The sequence below is a fragment of the Coffea arabica genome, chromosome 2c (genome assembly GCF_036785885.1).
Source record: "Coffea arabica cultivar ET-39 chromosome 2c, Coffea Arabica ET-39 HiFi, whole genome shotgun sequence".
In the NCBI taxonomy this organism is placed as follows: Eukaryota; Viridiplantae; Streptophyta; class Magnoliopsida; order Gentianales; family Rubiaceae; genus Coffea; species Coffea arabica.
Genome location: NC_092312.1, coordinates 69294959 through 69316112, shown reverse-complemented (window position 1 = coordinate 69316112; position 21154 = coordinate 69294959). Strand labels below are relative to the sequence as shown.

The window sequence follows — 21154 nt, the reverse complement described above, 5'->3', positions numbered from 1 at the left end:
TACCAAATGACTAAATTTCATTATTCATTAAATGCATAACCAACATTAACATAAAAACAACAAATAAAACAAAGTAATTTATCCTTCAAATATAAAAATTCAGCCATAAGACAACAACAAATGTGCTCCACTTCACAATTTGACTACTACTACATCCACTTCATCTATCCATTTGAATCCATCAGCCATGGCAAAGAAAATGAAGTGACTGGACCAAATTCATTGTAGCTGAAAAGAGCTAGGTGGGCCAAGGCAATCGAATTTTTTTCCCCAAGACTCTGCAAAGAATAGAATAATAATCAACTACAAAAGTTTTCAATCAGTTTTAAAAATATCAATCAAAAGGAACTAGACATCATACACGCATATAGAGGAATTAAGAATGACAAACATTGAAAATTTCCACACAACCAACTGAAGACTGAAACTTTAGAAATTAAAATGAGTACAATGAGTTGCATCCTTTCAATCTGGAAGTATAACTTCTTCATATGCCTTGAAGTCATCAACAATTGATGATTCCTACCAAAGGAAAAAAATGAATCACAATTAAGTAAGAACAGTAAATTTATAAAAATTGCAGAAATAAAGAAACGTAACATATATTATATATTACCTTTAAATGACTTTTTGAAAGGCCATACAAATTTCGAACCCAATTATTAGCGCAAAGTAACATTTGCACTATTTCAATAGACATGGAAGCACGACGATCATCAATGACTCTCCCACCAGCACTAAAAGTAGACTCCGGAGCTACAGTAGTAACTGGAATAGCTAATATGTCAGCAGCCAATTTTGACAGCACCCGAAATCTCCATCTTTCCTGTCTCTACCAACTCAAGACATCCAGATTTGCACTCGTAGCACCACTGTATCTTTTTTTACTCAAATAAATATCTAATTCAGATTCTTCTGGTGGCATTTCTTCTTGGCTACTCACATGCATTTCAAACTTAGCTTTTCCAGTTAACATATTTTTTTCCAATTTCTTCTACCACCATAGAAGTTGAACTACAAGCATGACTAATTTCAACTTTTCTGCGTTTTGGCAACTACACATCCTCAGCAGAACATGGAGTGAATGAAGAAACATACTCATTATAAAAGTCATTCAAAACCTCTTTTATTTCAGCAATGTATATGGGAGCTGCTTCGCTACCATAAATAATTGGAAAGGCATAGTCAATGAGTACCATTTTATATTTTGGATCTAAAATTGCACCCAAAGAAAGCAGAATATTATTTTCACCCCAATATTTATCAAATTTCGAAGCCATGCTTGCAACCACAGCCCTTATATGGCTAGAAGGATTAATAGATTTTTCATTCAGAAGCTCTTTGATTCTATAAAGCTTACGTAGGAAAATGTTGGCAGTTGGATGTTCACTCCCAGAAATCATATTAGTTATTTCATGAAAAATACCCAAAAATTGACACACTTCTTCAACTCTCATCCAATCATATTCACTAGGAACATAATGAAAGCCATGATCAATGTCTGCATATCTCCAAAACACATCTTTAAATTTTACAGATGAAGCTAACATCAAATATGTCCCATTCCAACGTGTTGGACAATCTAGAATCAACTTTCTTAGAGATAAATGAAGCTGTTTCTTTATCTTGCTGAATTCAATGAGGCGGGACTCAGAATAATTTAGGTACTTAATCCCCTCCCTAACAGTATCAATCACTTCTCCAATTTGACTAAGGCCATCTTGCACTAAAAGATTAAGTATATGTGCATAGCAACGAACATGAAAGTATTTTCCCCCAACATTTAATTGTTTTCCCAACAAAAAGTCATCTTTCAGCCTCCTAACACACACATCATTGTATGAAGCATTATCCACGGTAATACTACAAATTTTGTTCTCTATGCCCCATTCATTGAAACACTTGTTAAGAGCATCAGCTATAATAACTCCAGTATGTGGGGGAGGAACATTACAAAAATTCAACACACGCTTTTGTAGCACCCAATTGAAATCAATAAAGTGCCCAGTTACAACCATATATTGAATTTTCTGATTTGATTTCCACAAATCTGTTGTGATACTGATTTTACTGACCCCCTTTAGCAATGACATCAGCTTCTTCTTTTCCAATTCATAAGTAGAAATGCAGTCTTTCTTCACAGTTTGCCTACTAATCCTTATATAATATGGAGAAACAGCTTTCATGAACTTATTAAAAATTTCATGATCCAACATTGCAAAAGGGTATTCATGTGCCAAAATCATATGGGATGCAAGTTCCCGTACCTTAGCATGATCATATCTAAAGTTTGTTATTGAAGTCATGCCATCCGATGGTGTTTCTGTTGTGAAGGAAAGAACTTGTTGTTGCATCCTTTTGTTCCCCTCGTCTACTAGTTTCTTTTGTAGACAATTCTTCAAATGCCTAGTGTAAGTTGTTGTTGTGCCACTAGCATTCATCTTCCATACCTCTTTGCAATGTTTACATGTCACTTTAGTTGATCCATCAGTTTGAGGTTCTCAATCCATGTCACTCCATACTTTAGACTTCAACGTTCTACTCTTTTTTTGATATGGTTTAGCCTCATTTGTTTCCTTGTTTTCAGCAAGTATTTCAATATCAACATCTTCATGCATCTCATCATCTTTCTCGTCACCACCAACAAGTATCACATCTTCATTGCTAGGATCCATAATAGGACTTGTGGAAGAGCCCAGATGTGAATTATAAGGGGAGCTTGACATACCCTATTTGATGAATGAAAAATAAAACTACTAATCAATGAAAAATTAACCAAACATAATCTGCAAAATTATGTACGAAGCAAAGACATAAAATTAATACATGCTGAAAGTACTATTGGTAGTTTGGAATTCTTTAAAAAATTATGTACTGATCCTATTTAGTATGTGGCCCAATTGAGTACTAAATATGAAACTTGTTGATGTTTTACTACTACTTAAAAACGAATTTCCATGTTTGTAGAAATCTGTCCACATCTCTCTCCAATATTTGACAAGTAGGAAGTCTAGAAGATTTAACAGAACAGTGTAAATTTTGAGCTTTGGTCAGCCTTGCAAGCCATGGTGCGTCATCTTTGCGAATCTCTTGTCCAGCAAAAGTCAAATTACCATCAACCAACCAGTGGTCCAAATTCAAATAATTGGATCCAGGAAAGATTTATCTCAAGAGACAAAGAGAAACTTGACCAAAATTACACTACTGCTACAGGTATTTAATTTTTTTTTGTTTCTGTCTTTTCCACCCTTGTTCATCATCATCATCATTTCCCATACCTTGAAAAATTCTGTCAAACAAAACCAGACATCTTAGACTTAGAATTATGTCCCCAACCTCTCAATCCATTGTTCACATCAAACTTAATCCATCCAGTGGTTTACTTGTCCTATAATTTTACTTTCTCTGCATCAAGTTTCCATTCTGAGATCTCTAGCTATTGATTTAGCAGCTTGAAGCTCAAAAGCACGGAAATGGAAGGAAAAAAAATGCTTTGCTGCTTGCTGCTACTGCCTTGATGTCTTAAATCATCATGCGCCAGTTTTGACTGATTAATGAATGTGTCTTGATGAAAGTAAAAAAAGGAAATGATATGCACAAGTATTATTCCAAGATTTCAAGTATTAGATGCCAAAAGATGAAACTACAACCGAAGACATCAAGTGAGGGACAATTTGGCTAGCGTTAGTGCTAAAACTTTGACCCCTTCAAGCTTGCAATCAAATTCGATCTAATGAATTTAAAAAATTCCAGATTGAGAAACACAAATCATAGATCTGTGAAAAATCATACCGAATCAAAGGAGGGAGGCACGCGATCTCCGAACTCAGCCAGCCACCAAAGATGTTGATTGGGGCAACTGAAACTCCAGTCTCTCTCTTATCAGTTTGGACTTTGGACGGTAGAAAGTCTAGAACAGCAGCGAGCTTATCAGTTTGGACTTTCAGCAGCGGCCAATGGGGAATGGAAACAGAAGTAAGGCTGGAAAGGGAAGGGGAAAGCTTTAGAATTTTTTATGAGTAACGCTAAAATTTGTCAAATGACAATTATGTCCTTGTTCGCGAACGTTTGTTAAAACGAGAACATGTTCGTGTTCGCTTGATTATTAAACGAACATAAAAATTCGTTCGTGTTCGGTTCGTTTAAGGCTTCGAACGAGCCTTTAACGAATACGAACGAGCCGAAACGAACCGAGCTAACGAACAACTCGGTTCGTTTAACAGCTCTAAGTTCACTAAAATTATGTTAAGGCTCGGTTCGATTAGACCAAAACTCGACTTGCCTTGGTTCGTTTGCAGCCTTAATAGGAACCTAGCAAGAAGATATGTTGAATGTGCTCATGGCGAGATGAGTGTGTGAAGATGTAGGAAATTCGTTAAATTAGGTTAATGTGTAAATTTTTGGATATTTATTAGCTAAAAAAAACTTGGATAATTTTTTTTTAAGTTGATAGTTGTGGTTTGGGATTGGTATGATGAAGAAATGTGTGAGCATTCCAAACAAGTCATACCCGGTCTTTTAAGGAGAGTAAATAGGCTGAAAACTAAGAATGAAGCCTTGCAGGAGCAAGTTCTCAAGTGGCAAAATAAAGCTGAGAAAAAGGAAGTTCAAGTAAAAAATCTGAAAGAAGAAACTTGGAAGAAAGAATAGGAAAAAAATGCTCATTGTTCTTTTTATTGTAACCTGGACAATTCTTAGTGCATCTATGTGGATTTAGAGGCCTAGCAAGGGATACAAGTTTCGAAGGGGAAAATTGATGGCTACTAGGGTATTATTATATTTCAAATCCTAAACCAATGCTATCAAATGGTTTAATAGATAGCTCGTTTTAGTTAAGGTGGTGCAGTTGTTATATAAACCTCATTTTGGTTGGTGTTGTTTACACCTTGGATTTTTGAAATTGTAGTTTATGAATAAAAGAGTGAAGTATTAATTTTAACATAAGTATTCAAAAGAAAAGTAGCTCACAAATGCATTTGCATAAAGTCAAATACAACAAAAGACCAGTGGACCTAGCAAAATGAGATCAAATATGCATACTTCCAAACAACTGCCTTACAAAAGAGTTATAATTGTCACTATCATCACCAAAAATGCCCTAATGAAAAATTCCAACAAAGGCTCTGTTTGGCAAGTGAGTTTTTTTGTGTTTGTCTAAAACTTTATTGTAACTAGGGGTGGCAATTTCTGACATGACCTGAAAACACGACACGAATTTAACACGAAATTAATGGGTTTGGGTTGAGATTTCAGGGGTTCGGATCAGAATCGGGTCGAATCCGAAAAGAAAACAGGTCAATTTTAGATCAACCCGTGGGTGACCCGATATGACCGGTTTACGAATTAAATATAATTTAATAAATATTAAAATTATTTTATCTAACTAAACTAAGTTATTCCTTTTTTCAAAGGCATTAATTATTTAATCCTAAATGAATTTATTTAACTTGTGTGAAGTTGAAATTATTATATTTGGGCAAATAATATATTATATTATTTTTTTACTTTTATACTGATTTAATTGAATTTATATTTGGGTTTGGGATAAAACACTTTTACGGTGTTTAATTTATTTTAGATTTGGTTTGAGATTATTTATTTAAATTTTTATTACTTGATTATGTAATTAGTTTTGTGAGAAATTGATTTTATTAGAAATTATAGTGATAAATTAATAAATTAAAATTAAGTTTCGGGTCATTTTGGGTCGACTTGCCGACCCACCAACCCGAAATTTTCGAGTTCGTGTCAGGTATCCTGACCCGTTTCGAGTTGACGGGTTAGGTTCGGGTCAACGGGTTTTCTGTTATACATGGGTCTCAACCCGACCCGCCAACCAGAATTCGACCTGATTGCCATCCCTAACTGTAACTTACTGTAGAAATTTTTTTAAAAAAATTTGAAATGTATAAATTTTTGAATATTTTTAAGTGTATAGTTTAAAGTTTTTAAAAATTTTTTTGAGATTACTGTAGTTAAAATTTTTAAAAAACTTGTAGCAGACAAACTTGGCAAAAAACTCTAATGCCAAATAAGGCCTTTAGCCTTGTTTCACATGTAAATAGTCTATAATTGTCCTTGACATAGAATACATCAAAATAAAAGTTATCCAAACAAAAGATTTAATACATCCAAACAGCCCTAAAAAATATTCATAAGTCATTTAATCTGATCTTCCACTTTTACTGCTCCTTGATATTCCAGCCCATCTACCAATCTTGAAAGAGAATTCTTTGCCCAAGTACTCATAGTTGGTATTGATTCTTATCTTGTCTATTTCAGATAACTTCCTCTTTGATTGGAGAGACTATTTGTGGGCTCCTACAGTTGACTAGTCGACATCATTGACAAGTCTAACTCTCCTCACCTGTACACATTAGAACATAGTTATAGTAGCTATCAACTATAGTAAAACTAAAGATAAAATTGAAAATAAATTGAACACCTACAGACGTCTTAGTCTTCCTAATCTTTTGTTTTTTCATACTATTGGTGGCATCAACACTTCAATGTTATGAGGTGATTATTTCTGCAATTTTGATGGCTCCGCAACATGTGCACTATTTTTAGCATGTTAAAAGGTGTCATTATGTGGAGTAGCTTGCTCTTCAACTTCATGTTGCTAAGAATTGGCACCACTTGTAGGGTCATCTTCAACTTCCTCATGAGCAAAATGAGCTGGTATTATGCTTGACACATTTTTGGTACCTTTACAAGACTTTCTAGCACATTTAGGAGTTGGAGCAGATTGACTGCAGCCTTTATCTCCATTTTCTAGAAACTTTTGCATTACAATTGAACTCTTTATCCTTGAGGACTTCTCCAGTTGCTTTTTCTTCTGCAACTCATATCTTTCCTTAGCTGTTATATGATAACGGTATACTTCTATCAACTTGTACTCATAAACCCAACAATAGAATTGTCTAATGTCTTCATCGTTTGAAGTTCCATCAGTCCATGGTTCAAATCCCTACTAGGGTCAATGTAATAATATAACATGGTATCATTATGTCCATACTCTTCAACTATTTCATTTATTTCATGAATCGACATAAAATCAGTGTAGGAAAAATCGAAATAACCAATCTATCCACCCACATAATTCTTGTATTTGTCTCCCTTAATTTTATCACCATGGTGGAATTTAATGGAAAAACAGGTTTATTAGGAACCACAACAATTGCAAAGGCAAACAACACGATTCTTGTTAATCACTATTTTTTATTGTCATACACATTGTTCTTCCTATAAAAATACGTAACCTCCAATTGTTAATTAACCCGAATTGGACAACTGCCACAAAAGTTTGTTTGTTTATGAGTAAATTATCAGATAGAGGGTTCTTGTAGGTCCCTTTGCAACCTACTACTACAACAAAAGGGGATTTCACTTGTTCTTATGTCTTTATCCAAACAACCAGATCGCATTGGCAAACTCTAAACCCAATAAACACTCTGGCTAAATACTTCATTAGACTTATAACTCATACAACACAATTAATCAAACATTATCCAAATCTATAAGGATGGGATTGTAAGATTTCTTACCGTATAGTATGTACAGGTCAATGAACTCATCCCTTTGCCTTTTCACCTGCTTTGCTACCATCTATCACCTGTGTTTCACTACTAATCTTCGTCTTTGGCCGATTTTTTGATTCTCCTCACTGATTATTTTGATTTTGATAGATTAATGCGGTACGATTTTGCTGGATTCTCCTCACAATTGTGTTTTTTCATTGATTGTTTGTTTTGTCCCTTCATTGCCACAAAAATCTGTGTAGACAACATTATTCCTCAAAAAGTTACTTTCTGTCTCTTCTAACGGCATAAATAAACGAAATGACCAAAACAACACAGATTTACTACTTTAGTGACATTTTTGGCTAATAAAAAAGTTTAGTGATCAAAAGCGGCACAATGTAATAGTTTAGTGACATTTCGCGCGATTTACTCTTAACAATTTTATTTTATGTAATGCCCAAAACTTGTTTGTAAAAATGACAAAGAAAAATTTTGAAAAAAATCCTCTTACTTTTTTTGAAAAGGTCATGCCAATTCAAAAGACAACGGTTACAAATCTTTGTCATTTAGCCCACAAAAGAATCGGTGAGATATGATTTTTTCTTTTATTGGACTAATTTTTTATTGGTTGCAATTTTGGGAAAGCAAGAAACAAGTTTGAATAAAACATTTCATTTTATGTAATGCCCAATACCTATTTGTAAAAATGACAAAGAGAAAACTTGAAAAAATTCTCTTACTTTTCTTGAAAGGCGAAAAGATCATGCCAGAAACAACAATGGTGATATGAGATACAACAAGGAGAAACTCATTTTAGATTTGGGCACAAATTCACAAGGATTTTATAGTGAAAAAGGAGAATAGAGTCTGATTATTATCTATAATGTTTAAGGAGCGAAGACAAACATCAACCAAAAAGATAAATTGACAAATTTGCCCTACAAACTAAGCTTGCAAGTAGGAATGGCAACAGATCGAGTTTGGAGCGGGGGACACCTTCCATGCCCCCCACCCTACTGCCCACTACTTCCCTCCCCCCCTTCCCCGCCGCCCTGCTTCTCTTGCACGGTTAATAAAAATTTGTCACATAATTTTATTGTAATCAAATTTTAGCAAATAATTAAGTAATAAAATATCAACACATCACCAAGTCATTATCCATTATAATTTTACAATTGAAACCCATAAAAATAATCAAACAAAAACTAGTTGAATACAATCTAACATGATGAAGCAAATACAACTAAAGTAAACGAGTTTTTACTTTTGAAATAAATACAATCACTAAGTCATTATTGTGTTTTTTTTTAGAAAAAAATGTTATTGTGTTAAGTATAATTAGGAATTTAGCATAAATGTATTAGTAAATTTAGTATAACTAATTAATAATTTCTATTAGTAGACATGCATAATTATTAGTATAATTGATAATATCAATTATATTACATATACTAATATACATTATATAATATTTATAACTGATAATATCATTATTGCAAATTTATAACTAATTAAATTAAATATTATATATATATTTTTAACAAGTGGTGGGGTGGAGGTATACTCTCCCACCCCCAACCTTGTTTCTTAATGAGGGGAAAAATTCCCCTCCCCCCCTATTACTTCCCCGCAGGGCACCCATCCCAATTGTTATTCCTACCTGCAAGTATCATGATATTCATTCCGTTTGTTTTGATTGTCAAATTAGACGGAATGAAGCAAAATATACAATTTGATTAGTTCAGTGACATTTTCAACTAAAAAAAATAGTTTAGTGATTTAGATTAGCACAATGGTATAATTTAGTGACATTTGACACATCTTGCTCATAAAATTTTGGAGGTTTGATTGTGAGTTTATTTCTTTCCCTCTTTCCACATATTTTTATATGTATTAAAAATTGCTTTCGTTGTACGTGTGATTTTTTGCGCCAACAGATATACCCCATCAACAACAAGAGAACATCACTGGAAAGGTTGCCTTGAAGGGAAGATGGAGATCAAGAATCAAAGCCTCTGAGGTCAATTCTGAAGGTGGCTTCTAATTTAAAAGATAAATTGCGTAGCACATAAGTCAAGTGAGATGTGTTACATCATTGAAATTAAATCAGTCCTTCGTTTTATACAGCATGGTAAATGTAGGAATCAGTTCATAAACTGCTGCCATATTGTCCAGGTTATGAACATAGGGAAACAGTGTTGAAGTAAAAGGTGTCAAAATCAAGTTTTTAGTCAATTTCAAAAAGTCTGTACTGTGCATAATATGAATTTAATTAAATAGTATTGAAGTGAAAGGTCTCAAAATCAAGTTTCCAAGTCAAGTAATTTTATTGGGGCATTGAGAAAAAAATTTAAAATTAGAAAAAGATATGTGATACAAATTAGGGAAAATGACCTATTTCATCCCTCACATTTCGTAAAAATATTCTTTTTGTCCCTCACATTTAAAACGAAGCAAATTGGTCCTTCACATTTAAAAACTGAAGCTTTTACATCCTAGAAATAAACTCTCAATTGTGAATCAAACTATCTAACAACCTGGTTACAAATTTTGGGGGTAGAATTGGTAGATCACTCGCAAAAACATATTTCTAACAAATAAATTAAAGTAATTAAAAAATCTTAATTAAAACCCATTTGTTTCTTCAAAAGAACGAAATTGTGCTAAAGCTCTCAAGCACTAAACCCGTAGTGCAACAAAACTGAGGAATTTGTCTAAGGGTTTAGTGCTTGAGAGCTTTAGCACTATTTCGATCTTTTGAAGAAGCAAATGAGTTTTAATTAAGATTTTTTAATTATTTTAATTTATTTGTTGGAAATATGTTTTGCGAGTGATCTACCAATTCTACCCATAAAATTTGTAACCGGATTGTTAGATGGTTTGATTCACAACTGAGAGTTTATTTCTAGGATGTAAAAGTTTCGATTTTTAAATGTGAATGACCAATTTGCTTCGTTTTAAATATGAGGGACGAAAAGAATATTTTTACGAAATGTAAGGGATGAAACAGGTCATTTTCTCTACAAATTATAATGTACTTTTCTAACGCTTTTAAAGTCTAATGTTTGTTAAGTGGGATAATTTACATTCCTAGTTAATTGTAATAATAGGGATATCAGTAAAAAAAAAAATAAAGAAAAGGAGACTAGATAGCCTTCTTGTATTATAAATCTCTTCATCTTTTTTTTTTTAAAAAAAAAAGGAAAAAAAATCTCTTCTTCGCTTTTCTTATCGAAGTAAAACTTAGCCAAGAAACCAATATGCCTTTTGCAATTAGTATTAATGTCACTCCATATGAAAACCGTGAAAAATATATTTATTTCAAAGCAAAATATTTTTGGACATTCATATTCGTTTCTAAAGGCATTTGTCAGTCTATTTTCTAAATACAAGAGTATAAGTGAGATTGATTTTTTTTTTTTGTCTACAAATAATTTTTAAAATTCCTATGCAAGAGTATAAGCAAACTATAAAATCATATTGGAAAAGTAAATGTTTCACAAAAAAAAAAAAAGATGAGAAGTGAATTAGAAAAAAATAATTATAGAGAGCTTTCGAGTTGATTCGGTCTAGGAAAAGAGAATGCTATGGAAGTAATAAAGAATTTGGAAGTTGAAATATGAGTCCTTTCTCGTTGAATATTATTTGAGAAAAAAAATTTTACAAAAAGTTTTTACTTTTTCATAAGTACATTTTTCAATTACTTTACTCATAGATATCAAACTGCTAGAATATATTTTTCTACAAATATTTCAAAAAATAACAATCCAAACGAATTCAAACTCACTACAGAACTTTTTGATGATATAAGACAAGTAAAAAGGTGATTAAAAATGAAAAAAAAAAGTCATCCAAAAATTTGTAATTAGAGTTTTTTTTTTAAAAAAAGTTTCTTTTTTTTTTGCATATAATTCTTTTCCAATATCATTAAGCAAGTTTCATTCAAAAACCAAAAGACAAGAAAAAAAAAAGGTATTACTATCTAAATTAGCTAACTCCAAAAAAAAAATATCATCAAAATTGCCATTAGAGGAAAGAAATCAATTGAGCCGTCTATCAAGAACAAGTATTTTCCCTTTAAAAAGTACTAGCTGAATTCAAGATGCTGCTGAGGTAAAGTTTGCGGCAGAGCCAAATTCATAACCAAATTCTTCTGCATATTCTACGGTGCGGCTGCGGGCTGCCAAATATACTAACAAATTAATGATAAGGGTCTCATCATGGATTCTTGCTTTTACTAAAAAGGCCTAAATGGGTGTTGGATATTCCTCTTGCAGCTCCCTCTCCTTCTCTTTTCCCAGTTCCACTTGCTCCTTCTCCTACTGCCCCACTATATCCAACTCGAAAACTACTTGCACTTTCTCTGACAAATCACATTCAAATCATCTTCTTTTCAAGCCCACCTCTAAATTCTTGCAAACCCATATCAGGAAACTAGCCCAAAAAACCATTGGTAAAGCACCATCTTCAGCTCCTTTCTTTTTGAGGTGTGGCAGAGTTGTTGAACAGATGGAGACCCAAAAAGGAAATGATTTTCTACAAAAACCCAGTTTTGATCCTCATAGTATTGACCAAGAATTGGTTCAAAAGATTGCTTATGATGCTCTTGTCTGGAGTTCACTTCATGGCCTTGTTGCTGGTGACAGAAATTCACAGGTCATTGTTGAAAAGATTCTTGTTTTATTTTGGGCATTATTGTAGCTTTAGTTTCTTCATATTATTCTGATCAACAAGATGAGATTGCAAATGAACAAGGGTTGTTTTCTTTATGGTTTACTAATTTTCTTTTCTTATAGCTTTTAGATTGTTCTAATTGTTTATTATTTATGTCTGCATTTGACTAATGTGATATTTAAAATTATGCATTCTGAATGAACGTTTCTGTTTAAGATGTCTTTTAAGTTGATATCCAATCCTTATACTTATTTATGTGCGAGAAAGTTATCCATTGGATAGCACTTATTTGCTTTGTTACTGCTGGGGAGGATGAATACAACGGACAGTCTTGGAATTGGATGCATATGGTTCTACATTTTGATGTTTGGTAGTATTTTAATGAATGCAGAGATCAGGAAAAGTGCCTGGTGTAGGAATGGTTCATGCCCCAATTGCCTTGTTGCCTATGTCATTCCCTGAAAGTCATTGGAAACAAGCTTGTGAAGTAGCTCCTATTTTTAATGAACTAGTTGATCGTGTGAGTTTGGATGGAAATTTTTTGCAGGAGTCGCTATCTAGGTAATCTCCTCCGCTCACAACATTCTTATGTATCTGTTACAAGTAGCTGTTTAGGCTGTTAGTTTCCTGTATTTCTAGTTGGTCATCTTTGCTTTACATTTCCTTTCTCTGTGTGTGTGTGTGTTTGTCAAACTAATTATCCTCTTCTGTTTCAATAATGCAGGACAAAGAAAGTAGATACATTTACATCCAGACTCTTGGACATTCATTCCAAGATGTTAGAGATCAATAAGAAAGAGGTGCTTCTGATTATAGCATTTGACTTAGATTCCTTTGCATGAAATTGATGTTTCACTTCCTCTTGTTATGCTGGTTGGTTCTCTCTGATTTTTGCTGCTACTCATTAATATAGCTTTGTGATGCTTAACTTGGGATCCACATTTTAGTGGTCACCCTGTTTCAAATCCTTTAGTTCTCCACTTGATGTTAATCTATGGTTGTGGGTGCAGATTTATTACAGGGAAAGGGGGAAGAGGGGGTTTTCATGTGATCAAATTTACCTGTTCTGAGTTGTGCCCTTGTGCAATTTTATTATCTTATCTGCCATTGAAGGGGCAGGGAATACTTTTTGAATATAGTTCTTTGGTTACCTGTATACTTCATTTCATCTCAGTGGAACTGATATTTGTAAACTAACCAATGCAAAATGATAAAGAAAAGTAGATTTCCTATATTTTGTTTTGTGGTGTTAGCATCTTTACTAGCTTTTACCGAAACTGCTCTTCAGGACATACGCTTGGGATTGCATCGCTCAGATTACATGTTAGATGAACAAACCAAATTACTTCTTCAGATAGAGCTTAACACAATTTCATCATCTTTTCCCGGGCTGAGTTGTCTTGTCAGTGAGCTTCACAGGTTATCAATTGTTACTTGTTCTTGCCTTCTCTCTCTGTGTTTATGTTATTCTGGATTTTAATGATTCTTGCATTTCAAAATTGCTCAGCAAATGCCACTGCAATTGTTTACACTGAAGGTTTTAGGTATTTACATTTTTGATTAGTTGAAAGCACATCAATGGAGTGCTTTGTATGTCTTTCTATTTGCTTATCCTCTATTGTCAAAGGAAGTGAAATAGCTTTAATTTTCAGTTGTAGGATGTTTATTTGCAATTGGTTTCACTAACTTTTTAGCACTGACAAAGGAAATCTTCTAGTACATTTGCTGATGAAAATCTCACGTGATTTAGTGAATGTCAAAATGTGATCAAGTTCAGTTTTATAATGAAAGGAACCTTCACTCCACCCAAAGTTTTATAACAAATCAAACTTGACTCATTTTTATTCGTTTGACAATTGCTGTCTTCTTGCAATGTTCTAAGGCTACAGCAATGAAGATTTTTATGCATCAGTGACATTTATCAAATTGTTGGCTGGGATGCATATTTTTCTAATATGATTATTAATGAAATAATCAGCTCATAATCATCTTCTTGTATTCTATTTCTATTAGAGAAAATGCATGAGGTGTTATGATGGTCATTACTTATTTAAACATTGGCATTTGCTAATGGACATGCAAAAAGGGTGTACCTGGGGGACATTGAGTACAACAATTGACTAATTAGATGAGGAAACCTCGTTCACATATAAATCATTTGGGGGTGGAAGCCCTCATTACTTTGATGTTTGGTGATAGTAGTCTAATAAAGGAGAAGAAGGTCTTTGCTTGAATATTTAGCTGAATACTCTTGATTTGGGGGGTTATACCTAAAATGAGCCTATGTTCTAGCTGGCTTGTATTGTCACACAATGTGTGTGTATTCATGAGAAATTAAGTGAAAAGAAAAAGTCTGTCCAGAGATACAGATGATTAAGGGATAAAAATAATTATGAAGAAAACAAAACTTTGTGTGCTAATTTTAGCAGTCCAGATTGAGATTCTTTCATCCTTCTTCCTGTGCGCAGATTGTTACTTCTTCAATTTAGAGAACACCTGTTACTAGATCCTGAAAGAGTTCCCAGAAATAATGCTGTAAATGGATTTGCTGAAGCTTTAGCCAAAGCTTGGACTGAATATAATAACCCAAGGTTTGGTTTTAATAAATTTATTGTTATTGTTCTCAAGCTGCTATTGTTGGGTCACACAATCTGCGACTAACTTAAAAGTTCTGTACAGGGCTGTAATTATGGTTGTGGTTCAACCTGAAGAACGCAACATGTATGACCAACATTGGCTATGTGCAGTACTCAAGGAACAATATCCTTTTCTATTCTATCATTTATGACAAGGTTATTTTCAGATCTATTTTACTTCTAGTTGGTACTTTGTCCTAAAATCCATAGATGCAAGTTGTTATAGCTGAATATTGATATGTTACCCTAGAATGCGTTTCCATAACTTGTTGACACATATCAAATAACAACTATTAGGAAGAGTTTAGCAGAAATCGATGCAACAGGAGAGCTTCAGGCAGATGGAACACTTCTTGTGTATGTATCTTAAGGAACAAAAGTACAATTATCAGTGTTACATCAACTTGTGGCTCTTGTCTGAAAAAGTCAAATTCTTGGACATTGCAGAGGAGGTGAAGCGGTTGCAGTCGTCTATTTCAGAGCTGGGTATGCACCGACTGATTATCCTTCAGAGTTTGTGAGTACAGATGCTTCATGCTTGTGCTGCTGATATTTTTACCCTATGAGTTTTCGTCGACTATTGCTTATCTCAATATACATTGGTCCAAATGTGAAAATGTTTGGCTGTTAAGGGGACACACACACACACACACACACACAGATATATATATGTATATTTGTTGTGTTTGATGTGGTTATCACGTGTTACTTGATTCTGCATCCAACTTGGTGTTTATTTATTTTTTTAAAACACTTCATCTTACGAACTTGAGGTCGCGGCTCGTATCATTGTATTGCTTACTCTCGTTGAGAAGTCTTATTTTATGTATGTAGCTTGTTGATGTTATTGATTTATTTTCGGTACATCTTATGATAGGAATGGAGAGCTAGGCTACTGATGGAGCAATCTTCCGCAATCAAGTGCCCTTCTATTGCCTATCATCTGGCAGGAACAAAGAAAATCCAACAAGAACTTGCAAAACCAGGTGTGCTTGAAAGGTAAGACTAAAACCTTCTCAAACATGTCATGTTGCTGTAAGATGGGGTCGGTAATTTGGTTAATAGTTGCTTGAGAGCAATTTACTGGAAAAGCACTGCAATTAAGACAAATGAGAGATACAGTTATTTTTGGAGAACGTTACTTTGCTCTTAACATTCTTTCTGGTGGAGGTGAATGTAAACTTCTGGTATCACCTTTGACATCACAAGTCGTTCTTGTGGTAAACCAGAAAGTGGAAACCCCTTTAGTGCCTCTTGGTCATCGTCACACGAAAAGAGGCATTTTCATGTTTAGCTAATATGTAACCTTAAATTTCATTGAGAAATTAAATCACTTCTAAATTTAATTCAGAAAAAAGCACTATCTAACCTCTCTAAGAACATGGAATGATATGGAATGTGATGAACCGTATTATTTAGTGAGTCAAGCCTCGGAGGACTCAGTATTATTCTTTGCACTCTTACACAGACAGTCTATTTCTCTCTTCTACCAACTGAGGTCAAACTATTTCTTGGTTCTAAACAGGTTTCTCGAGAATAAAGATGACATTTCCAAACTAAGGAGATGCTTTGCTGGGCTGTGGAGTCTAGATGACTTGCAAATTATCAAGGATGCAATTGAGAGACCTGGATTATATGTGATGAAACCACAAAGAGAAGGAGGAGGTCTCTTTTTCTAACTATTATCACTACCCTTAGCTCTAGTACAGTGATTTGTGTTATTAACTGTGAATCAATTTCGTTTCAGGAAACAACATCTACGGTGACGATGTGAAGGAGACCCTACTGAGGTTGCACATGACAGGTAACCAAGAAGATGCAGCCTACATCCTTATGCAAAGAATTTTCCCTGCTGTTTCTCCAGCCATTCTTATGCGAGATGGTGTTTCTCATAGAGATCAAACCATATCAGAACTTGGGGTTTATGGCGCTTATTTGAGGTAATTTCTGTACACCAATCAGAATTGTAGGTGCTCATTCTCTAGCCCCTCCTTATTGACCAGCTTTTTTGGCTTCAACGTGCAGGAACAAAACAAAGGTGATTATGAATGACAACTGCGGTTACTTGATGCGCACAAAGGTCTCTTCCTCAAATGAGGGTGGGGTTGCAGCCGGTTTTGCAGTTCTGGATAGCATATATTTGGTTTGATTTATGATCTTCCCAATTTTTCGTATCGTAACTTCACTTACCAAACATGTATAGTTGCGATCTAATAAAGTCCGACCCTCTAGAGAGATCTTGGTATACTTCAGCTGCCAGTGATTTAATATTGTACTAGCGTGTTCTGGTGTATTGCTTTCGTTGATTTAACTCAAACATGAAGGCAAGGAGAAAGATGAAGATTCTGTTTAGCTTTATGGCCATCTTGTTTCCGCTTGTCACACTTTCTCTCTGATTGTTTAAGACAAAAGTCCCTTGCTTTTCAGTGAAGATTCTAACCTTTTCTTCTTCATCTCTGAAAAGGGTGGAAATCTGGTATGATGGATACTAACTTGTTTACCTTTTTTCTTTAAAATTGTGGATGGTGACAATTGGAATCATTTTGTGTTTGTGTGTGTGTGAAGCATTTATAAATTTTTTGGCCCTTTCTAGAGAACTATGAGAAGATATTGAAAATTTTTATGCAGTGTCAAGTTTTGCCTATGTGTCAAGTCAAGTTTTTTAATTGTTAATGATACTACTATTACACTCGTAAAGATTAAAAAAATTTTGACACTTGAGTAGTGTTCTGCATGATGGTGGGCGGTTGAAATGTTAAACCCTGCAGTAATATGATTACAAAATACATCTGTTGAATGGTCAGATGTGCTTAAGGTCCACGGGGAGCCCTTCCTGTCACTAATTGGCTGGATGGGGTTTCTCTGTGAGTCCTCCTTAGATTGTCCTTGGGGCCGATCTTAGTGATGCCTTCTGCGTTGTTTGCGTGAGAGGTGTGCGTGTGTTATCTCTAACATTTGTGAAAGACAAAAACCAGATTTCTGGCGAGGATTGCACGGGAGGGGGTTGGGTTCACCATCCCACATCGAAAGATCGTGGGATAGTTACTCTAGGTTTAACGTCCATGGGGAGCCCTTTCTGTCACCAATTGACTGGATGGAATTTTTCTATGAATCCCCCTTAGATTGTCCTTGGGGCCGATCTTAGCGATGCCTTCTGCGTCGTTTGCGTGAGAGGTGTGCGTGTGTTTTCTCTAACATTTGTGAAAGAAAAGAATGGTCGGATGTGCATCTAGGGGTGTCAACGAGTCGGAATTGAAAATTTTGGATCCGAACCGCTTTTATGTAGTAGATTCAGACCCAAGTCATATATTCAATGAGTCTTGACCTTAGAGTTTCGAAATCGAATCCGATGGGTCTCGAGTCAAGGTGGGGTCTACCCGGAAAAAAAAAGATCCAAATTTAAACATTTCAAAATTAAAATCAAAACCAATCATAAATTTACTCCAAACTTAAACAGATCAAATTATAAAGCTAAATCACAAATAACTCGCAAAAGTCAATCTAAAATTAACCACAAATTAATCTACAAAATCATTACCAAATTGTTAATTTGGTAAAAGAGTGTGTTTAAAAATATTTATATTTTATAATTATTAATATATTGTTCGGGTCCAGATCGGATACGGGTCGAAATTCTATATTTCATATTCGATCCATTTTTTTCGTTAGAGTAAACGGATACAGGTACAGGTGGTCTGGGTATCAGAATTATTTTTCAACAGAATTATTTTTCAAACTAAATTCGGAAAAATTTATTGGATCTGGGTCGGACCCGGATCCAAACCAGACACGTTGACACCCCTATGTGCATTGCAGGAATAATAAAGGACCACAGTTGAATAGTCCGTTAGTAATCTCTTATAATCAGAAGCCTACTTTTACCTTCTTTCACTTTCTTTCCGACAGATTATCATCGATAGAGCAGGCAACAAAAGACTCAGCCAAACAATCCATCTACAATAAATAAAAAAAAAAAAAAAAAAATCCATACTGCCCTGAATGAAATTCGTTACTATGCCCAACGAAAAGAGAGCAGGAGGCACCTAGGAATATGCTAATGAATATTACGTTGTAGCAGCAGTATAACTCTCAGGTTGACTGGATATCAAATCCTAAAATGTGAAAGAACTGAAGCTATATTCACAGGTTTCGCTAACAGGCAATGGTGCATAAACGTATCAATTGAATTTCTAATGTAAGTCACAAAAAAAATGCTCTAATGAGTTGATTCCAACTATACTGTCTTCTAGTCTCTCCAGCCAAAGTTACGAGCTCGTTCCTCCCATAGCAGAGTCAATTTGCTCTCCTTCAGTAATGCTGCTTCAGCCCTTTCCCGTGCAGTCTCACAAGTATCCACACGTACATAGCACTTCTGCGCTTCTCTTCGGTGAAATGATGCCATTTGCTTTGCATCCATTGTTAATTCCAAAGCATGGTCCAAGATATCCCGTGTTACATTTTGCTGTAAGCTAATCTCCTCTGAAAGTAAAGTTATGGTATCCTTCTTCAATTCCTCATTCATCTCTGGATCTTCACTGGTACAACCTGCAATCAAAACAAACCAGTGGTTAGTTCGGGAAAAAAAGTTTGAGTTGTTACTGTTAGAGACTTAAAAAACCCGTAAGTTGATTCCAATCATATTGCATTTCAATGCAACTATGGTCTAAGCTACAGCATTGCCTGTATCTCTGCAATGGAGATTGCAGAGAGGGAGGGGGAGAGAGGCATGACAGTCAATATTTGGTTGCTACTACCACTACCGGTTAGTTCTATTTTTTAAAGACATGGAGATATAACAGGTCTGTCTTTAACAGAAATTGTTATAATGTGATTCAGAAAATAATGACAAATTGCGCTTCTCAGATTCTTCTTCTGTCATATCAATTTACAGTTTGCTTCTTTTCTATTGAGACTCAAGTATAAAGGATTTTTGTTCTTCAAGAAAAACAGGAAGATGTATAACTTCATCAAGGATTTTTAGACAGTAAAGTTTTAGACAAACACCAACAAAAACTCACTTGCCAAACGGGGAAACATAATGATAAGCAAAGAGGAAGGTTCAACATACCTGATGATGACACGTTAAATATACCTGCAATTGATGAAACAAAAGAACATGAGAAGTCATTATGGACAGATAAGAATGCATAGAGAAACCAAAAGAAGGAGCTGCAAATATTCAATTAAAGAAGGATCACAGCAGTTCAATACTAAAGTTATTACAGCAAGACACCTAAATATTACAAAGAGGAAGCCTTTCACTTCAAAACTTCAACATAGATCATGAAGCTTCCCTGGGAGAAGTCAGTACAATCCGCAACATGGATCTGACTTATCATTCTCAGTTTACTGCCTTCACCAACAATATCTTGGCATCCTCTCACTCAAGATAAGCCCACTGGTTACGAAACCTATTAATCCTATTCTCTGGTTCTCTTTGCGGGTAAAAATGGCACTTTATTCACCCGAAACTTGGCATTCTAATCTTACTACGAAACAAAGAATACAGCCATGACAGCCGCAGTGATTTCACATCCAAATAGTGACGAGTAAAAACGAAACATATTTCAAATAACAATCAATTCTCAATATGCACCAATGCAGAGGATACATTTTGACATATTTAACTAATGAACATCAGAGAAAACAGGAAAGAACAAAGGCGATCAACTAGTCAATCCCCTAATTCATTCAAGCAGAAGCAAAATCAGAAAACTAACCTGAAGGCAGGGTGAATGAATCCGATTGTGGGCAGTCACAAGAACATTCAGGACACGAAACCAAAGCCTTAAACTTCTTCTTAGGCTTATGAGACCGTCCAGAAGAAGATGGAGACGGTCTCCAGACGTAAACAACCAATATCAAGCCAACAAGAATCGATAAGAATCTCAAAAATCCGCCATTTCTCACTCTGTGGTTTGACGGGTGTGCCATAAATATCCTCTGCAAAAACAAGCAGATAGGAGAGTAATCAAATCTTTAAACTTCTAGACAAAAGGGACCGAAAAAACACAAAAGCCTATAAGTAATCACAAAGTGGACAGCGACCCATTGTTTTAATTAAAAATCCACTTCAATACCTGAATGATCAAAACTTCCACTTCAACTCAAACTCAACCATTGCACCAAGGCTTATAATAATACACTAAAACTCATATTATATCAACTGCCTGCGTAAGTTTTAAGTTTGGTCACCAAACAAGGACATGAGAAATCTTGTGGTTTGTTTTGTACGAATGCAGGGTTTGTTTTGTACGAATCAGGTCTAAAACTAACAGCAAATCGGAGTTGAGGAGGGGATGAAAAGGAGAAGTTATTGAC

At 34.7% G+C, this 21154-nt stretch overlaps 3 protein-coding genes across 5 annotated transcripts; 1 reads left to right on the top strand and 2 right to left on the bottom strand.

The window, feature by feature from the left end:
• Window positions 1-3970, bottom strand: LOC113724586 (zinc finger BED domain-containing protein RICESLEEPER 2-like). Of its 3 annotated transcripts, XR_011839585.1 has the most exons (4): window positions 3793-3970; window positions 617-2729; window positions 450-522; window positions 1-278 (listed from the first exon to the last, which is right to left on the bottom strand). XR_011839585.1 is itself a non-coding variant. In XM_072076237.1 (2 exons), exon 2 carries the CDS (start codon window positions 2439-2441, stop codon window positions 1056-1058), a length of 1386 nt encoding a protein of 461 aa, XP_071932338.1. In that variant the 5' UTR covers window positions 2442-2729; window positions 3793-3970; the 3' UTR covers window positions 1-1055. The 3 variants fall into 3 exon arrangements, 1 of the variants encoding a protein (XP_071932338.1); XR_011839584.1 differs by having other exon boundaries at window positions 1-522; XM_072076237.1 differs by having other exon boundaries at window positions 1-2729.
• A 7702-nt stretch (window positions 3971-11672) lies between these two features.
• LOC113727570 (glutathione synthetase, chloroplastic) lies at window positions 11673-17191 on the top strand. The gene is made up of 12 exons (XM_072076236.1): window positions 11673-12179; window positions 12589-12758; window positions 12922-12997; window positions 13486-13616; window positions 14666-14788; window positions 14877-14962; window positions 15115-15190; window positions 15281-15350; window positions 15711-15832; window positions 16359-16498; window positions 16581-16773; window positions 16859-17191. The coding sequence occupies exons 1-12, from the start codon at window positions 11775-11777 to the stop codon at window positions 16980-16982; spliced, it is 1716 nt and encodes a 571-aa protein (XP_071932337.1). The 5' UTR covers window positions 11673-11774; the 3' UTR covers window positions 16983-17191.
• Window positions 17192-18897: 1706 nt separating this feature from the next.
• On the bottom strand, window positions 18898-21154 carry LOC113724584 (uncharacterized). Its single transcript, XM_072077308.1, has 4 exons — window positions 20914-21154; window positions 20554-20776; window positions 19902-19925; window positions 18898-19378 (listed from the first exon to the last, which is right to left on the bottom strand). Exons 2-4 carry the CDS (start codon window positions 20765-20767, stop codon window positions 19080-19082), a joined length of 537 nt encoding a protein of 178 aa, XP_071933409.1. The 5' UTR covers window positions 20768-20776; window positions 20914-21154; the 3' UTR covers window positions 18898-19079.

Bases quoted from the DNA above. Each gene is read 5' to 3' on its own strand.
- LOC113724584 (XM_072077308.1), bottom strand. From the start codon at position 20,767: ATGGCACACCCGTCAAACCACAGAGTGAGAAATGGCGGATTTTTGAGA. The intron at 19,926-20,553 runs GTTAGTTTTCTG...CATCAATTGCAG, and splicing joins TTCATTCACCCTGCCTTCAG to GTATATTTAACGTGTCATCA. The intron at 19,379-19,901 runs GTATGTTGAACC...TTTTGATTGCAG, and splicing joins ATTTAACGTGTCATCATCAG to GTTGTACCAGTGAAGATCCA.
- LOC113727570 (XM_072076236.1), top strand. From the start codon at position 11,775: ATGGGTGTTGGATATTCCTCTTGCAGCTCCCTCTCCTTCTCTTTTCCC. The intron at 12,998-13,485 runs GTGCTTCTGATT...ACTGCTCTTCAG, and splicing joins TAGAGATCAATAAGAAAGAG to GACATACGCTTGGGATTGCA. The intron at 15,833-16,358 runs GTAAGACTAAAA...GGTTCTAAACAG, and splicing joins AAACCAGGTGTGCTTGAAAG to GTTTCTCGAGAATAAAGATG.
- LOC113724586 (XM_072076237.1), bottom strand. From the start codon at position 2,441: ATGAATGCTAGTGGCACAACAACAACTTACACTAGGCATTTGAAGAAT.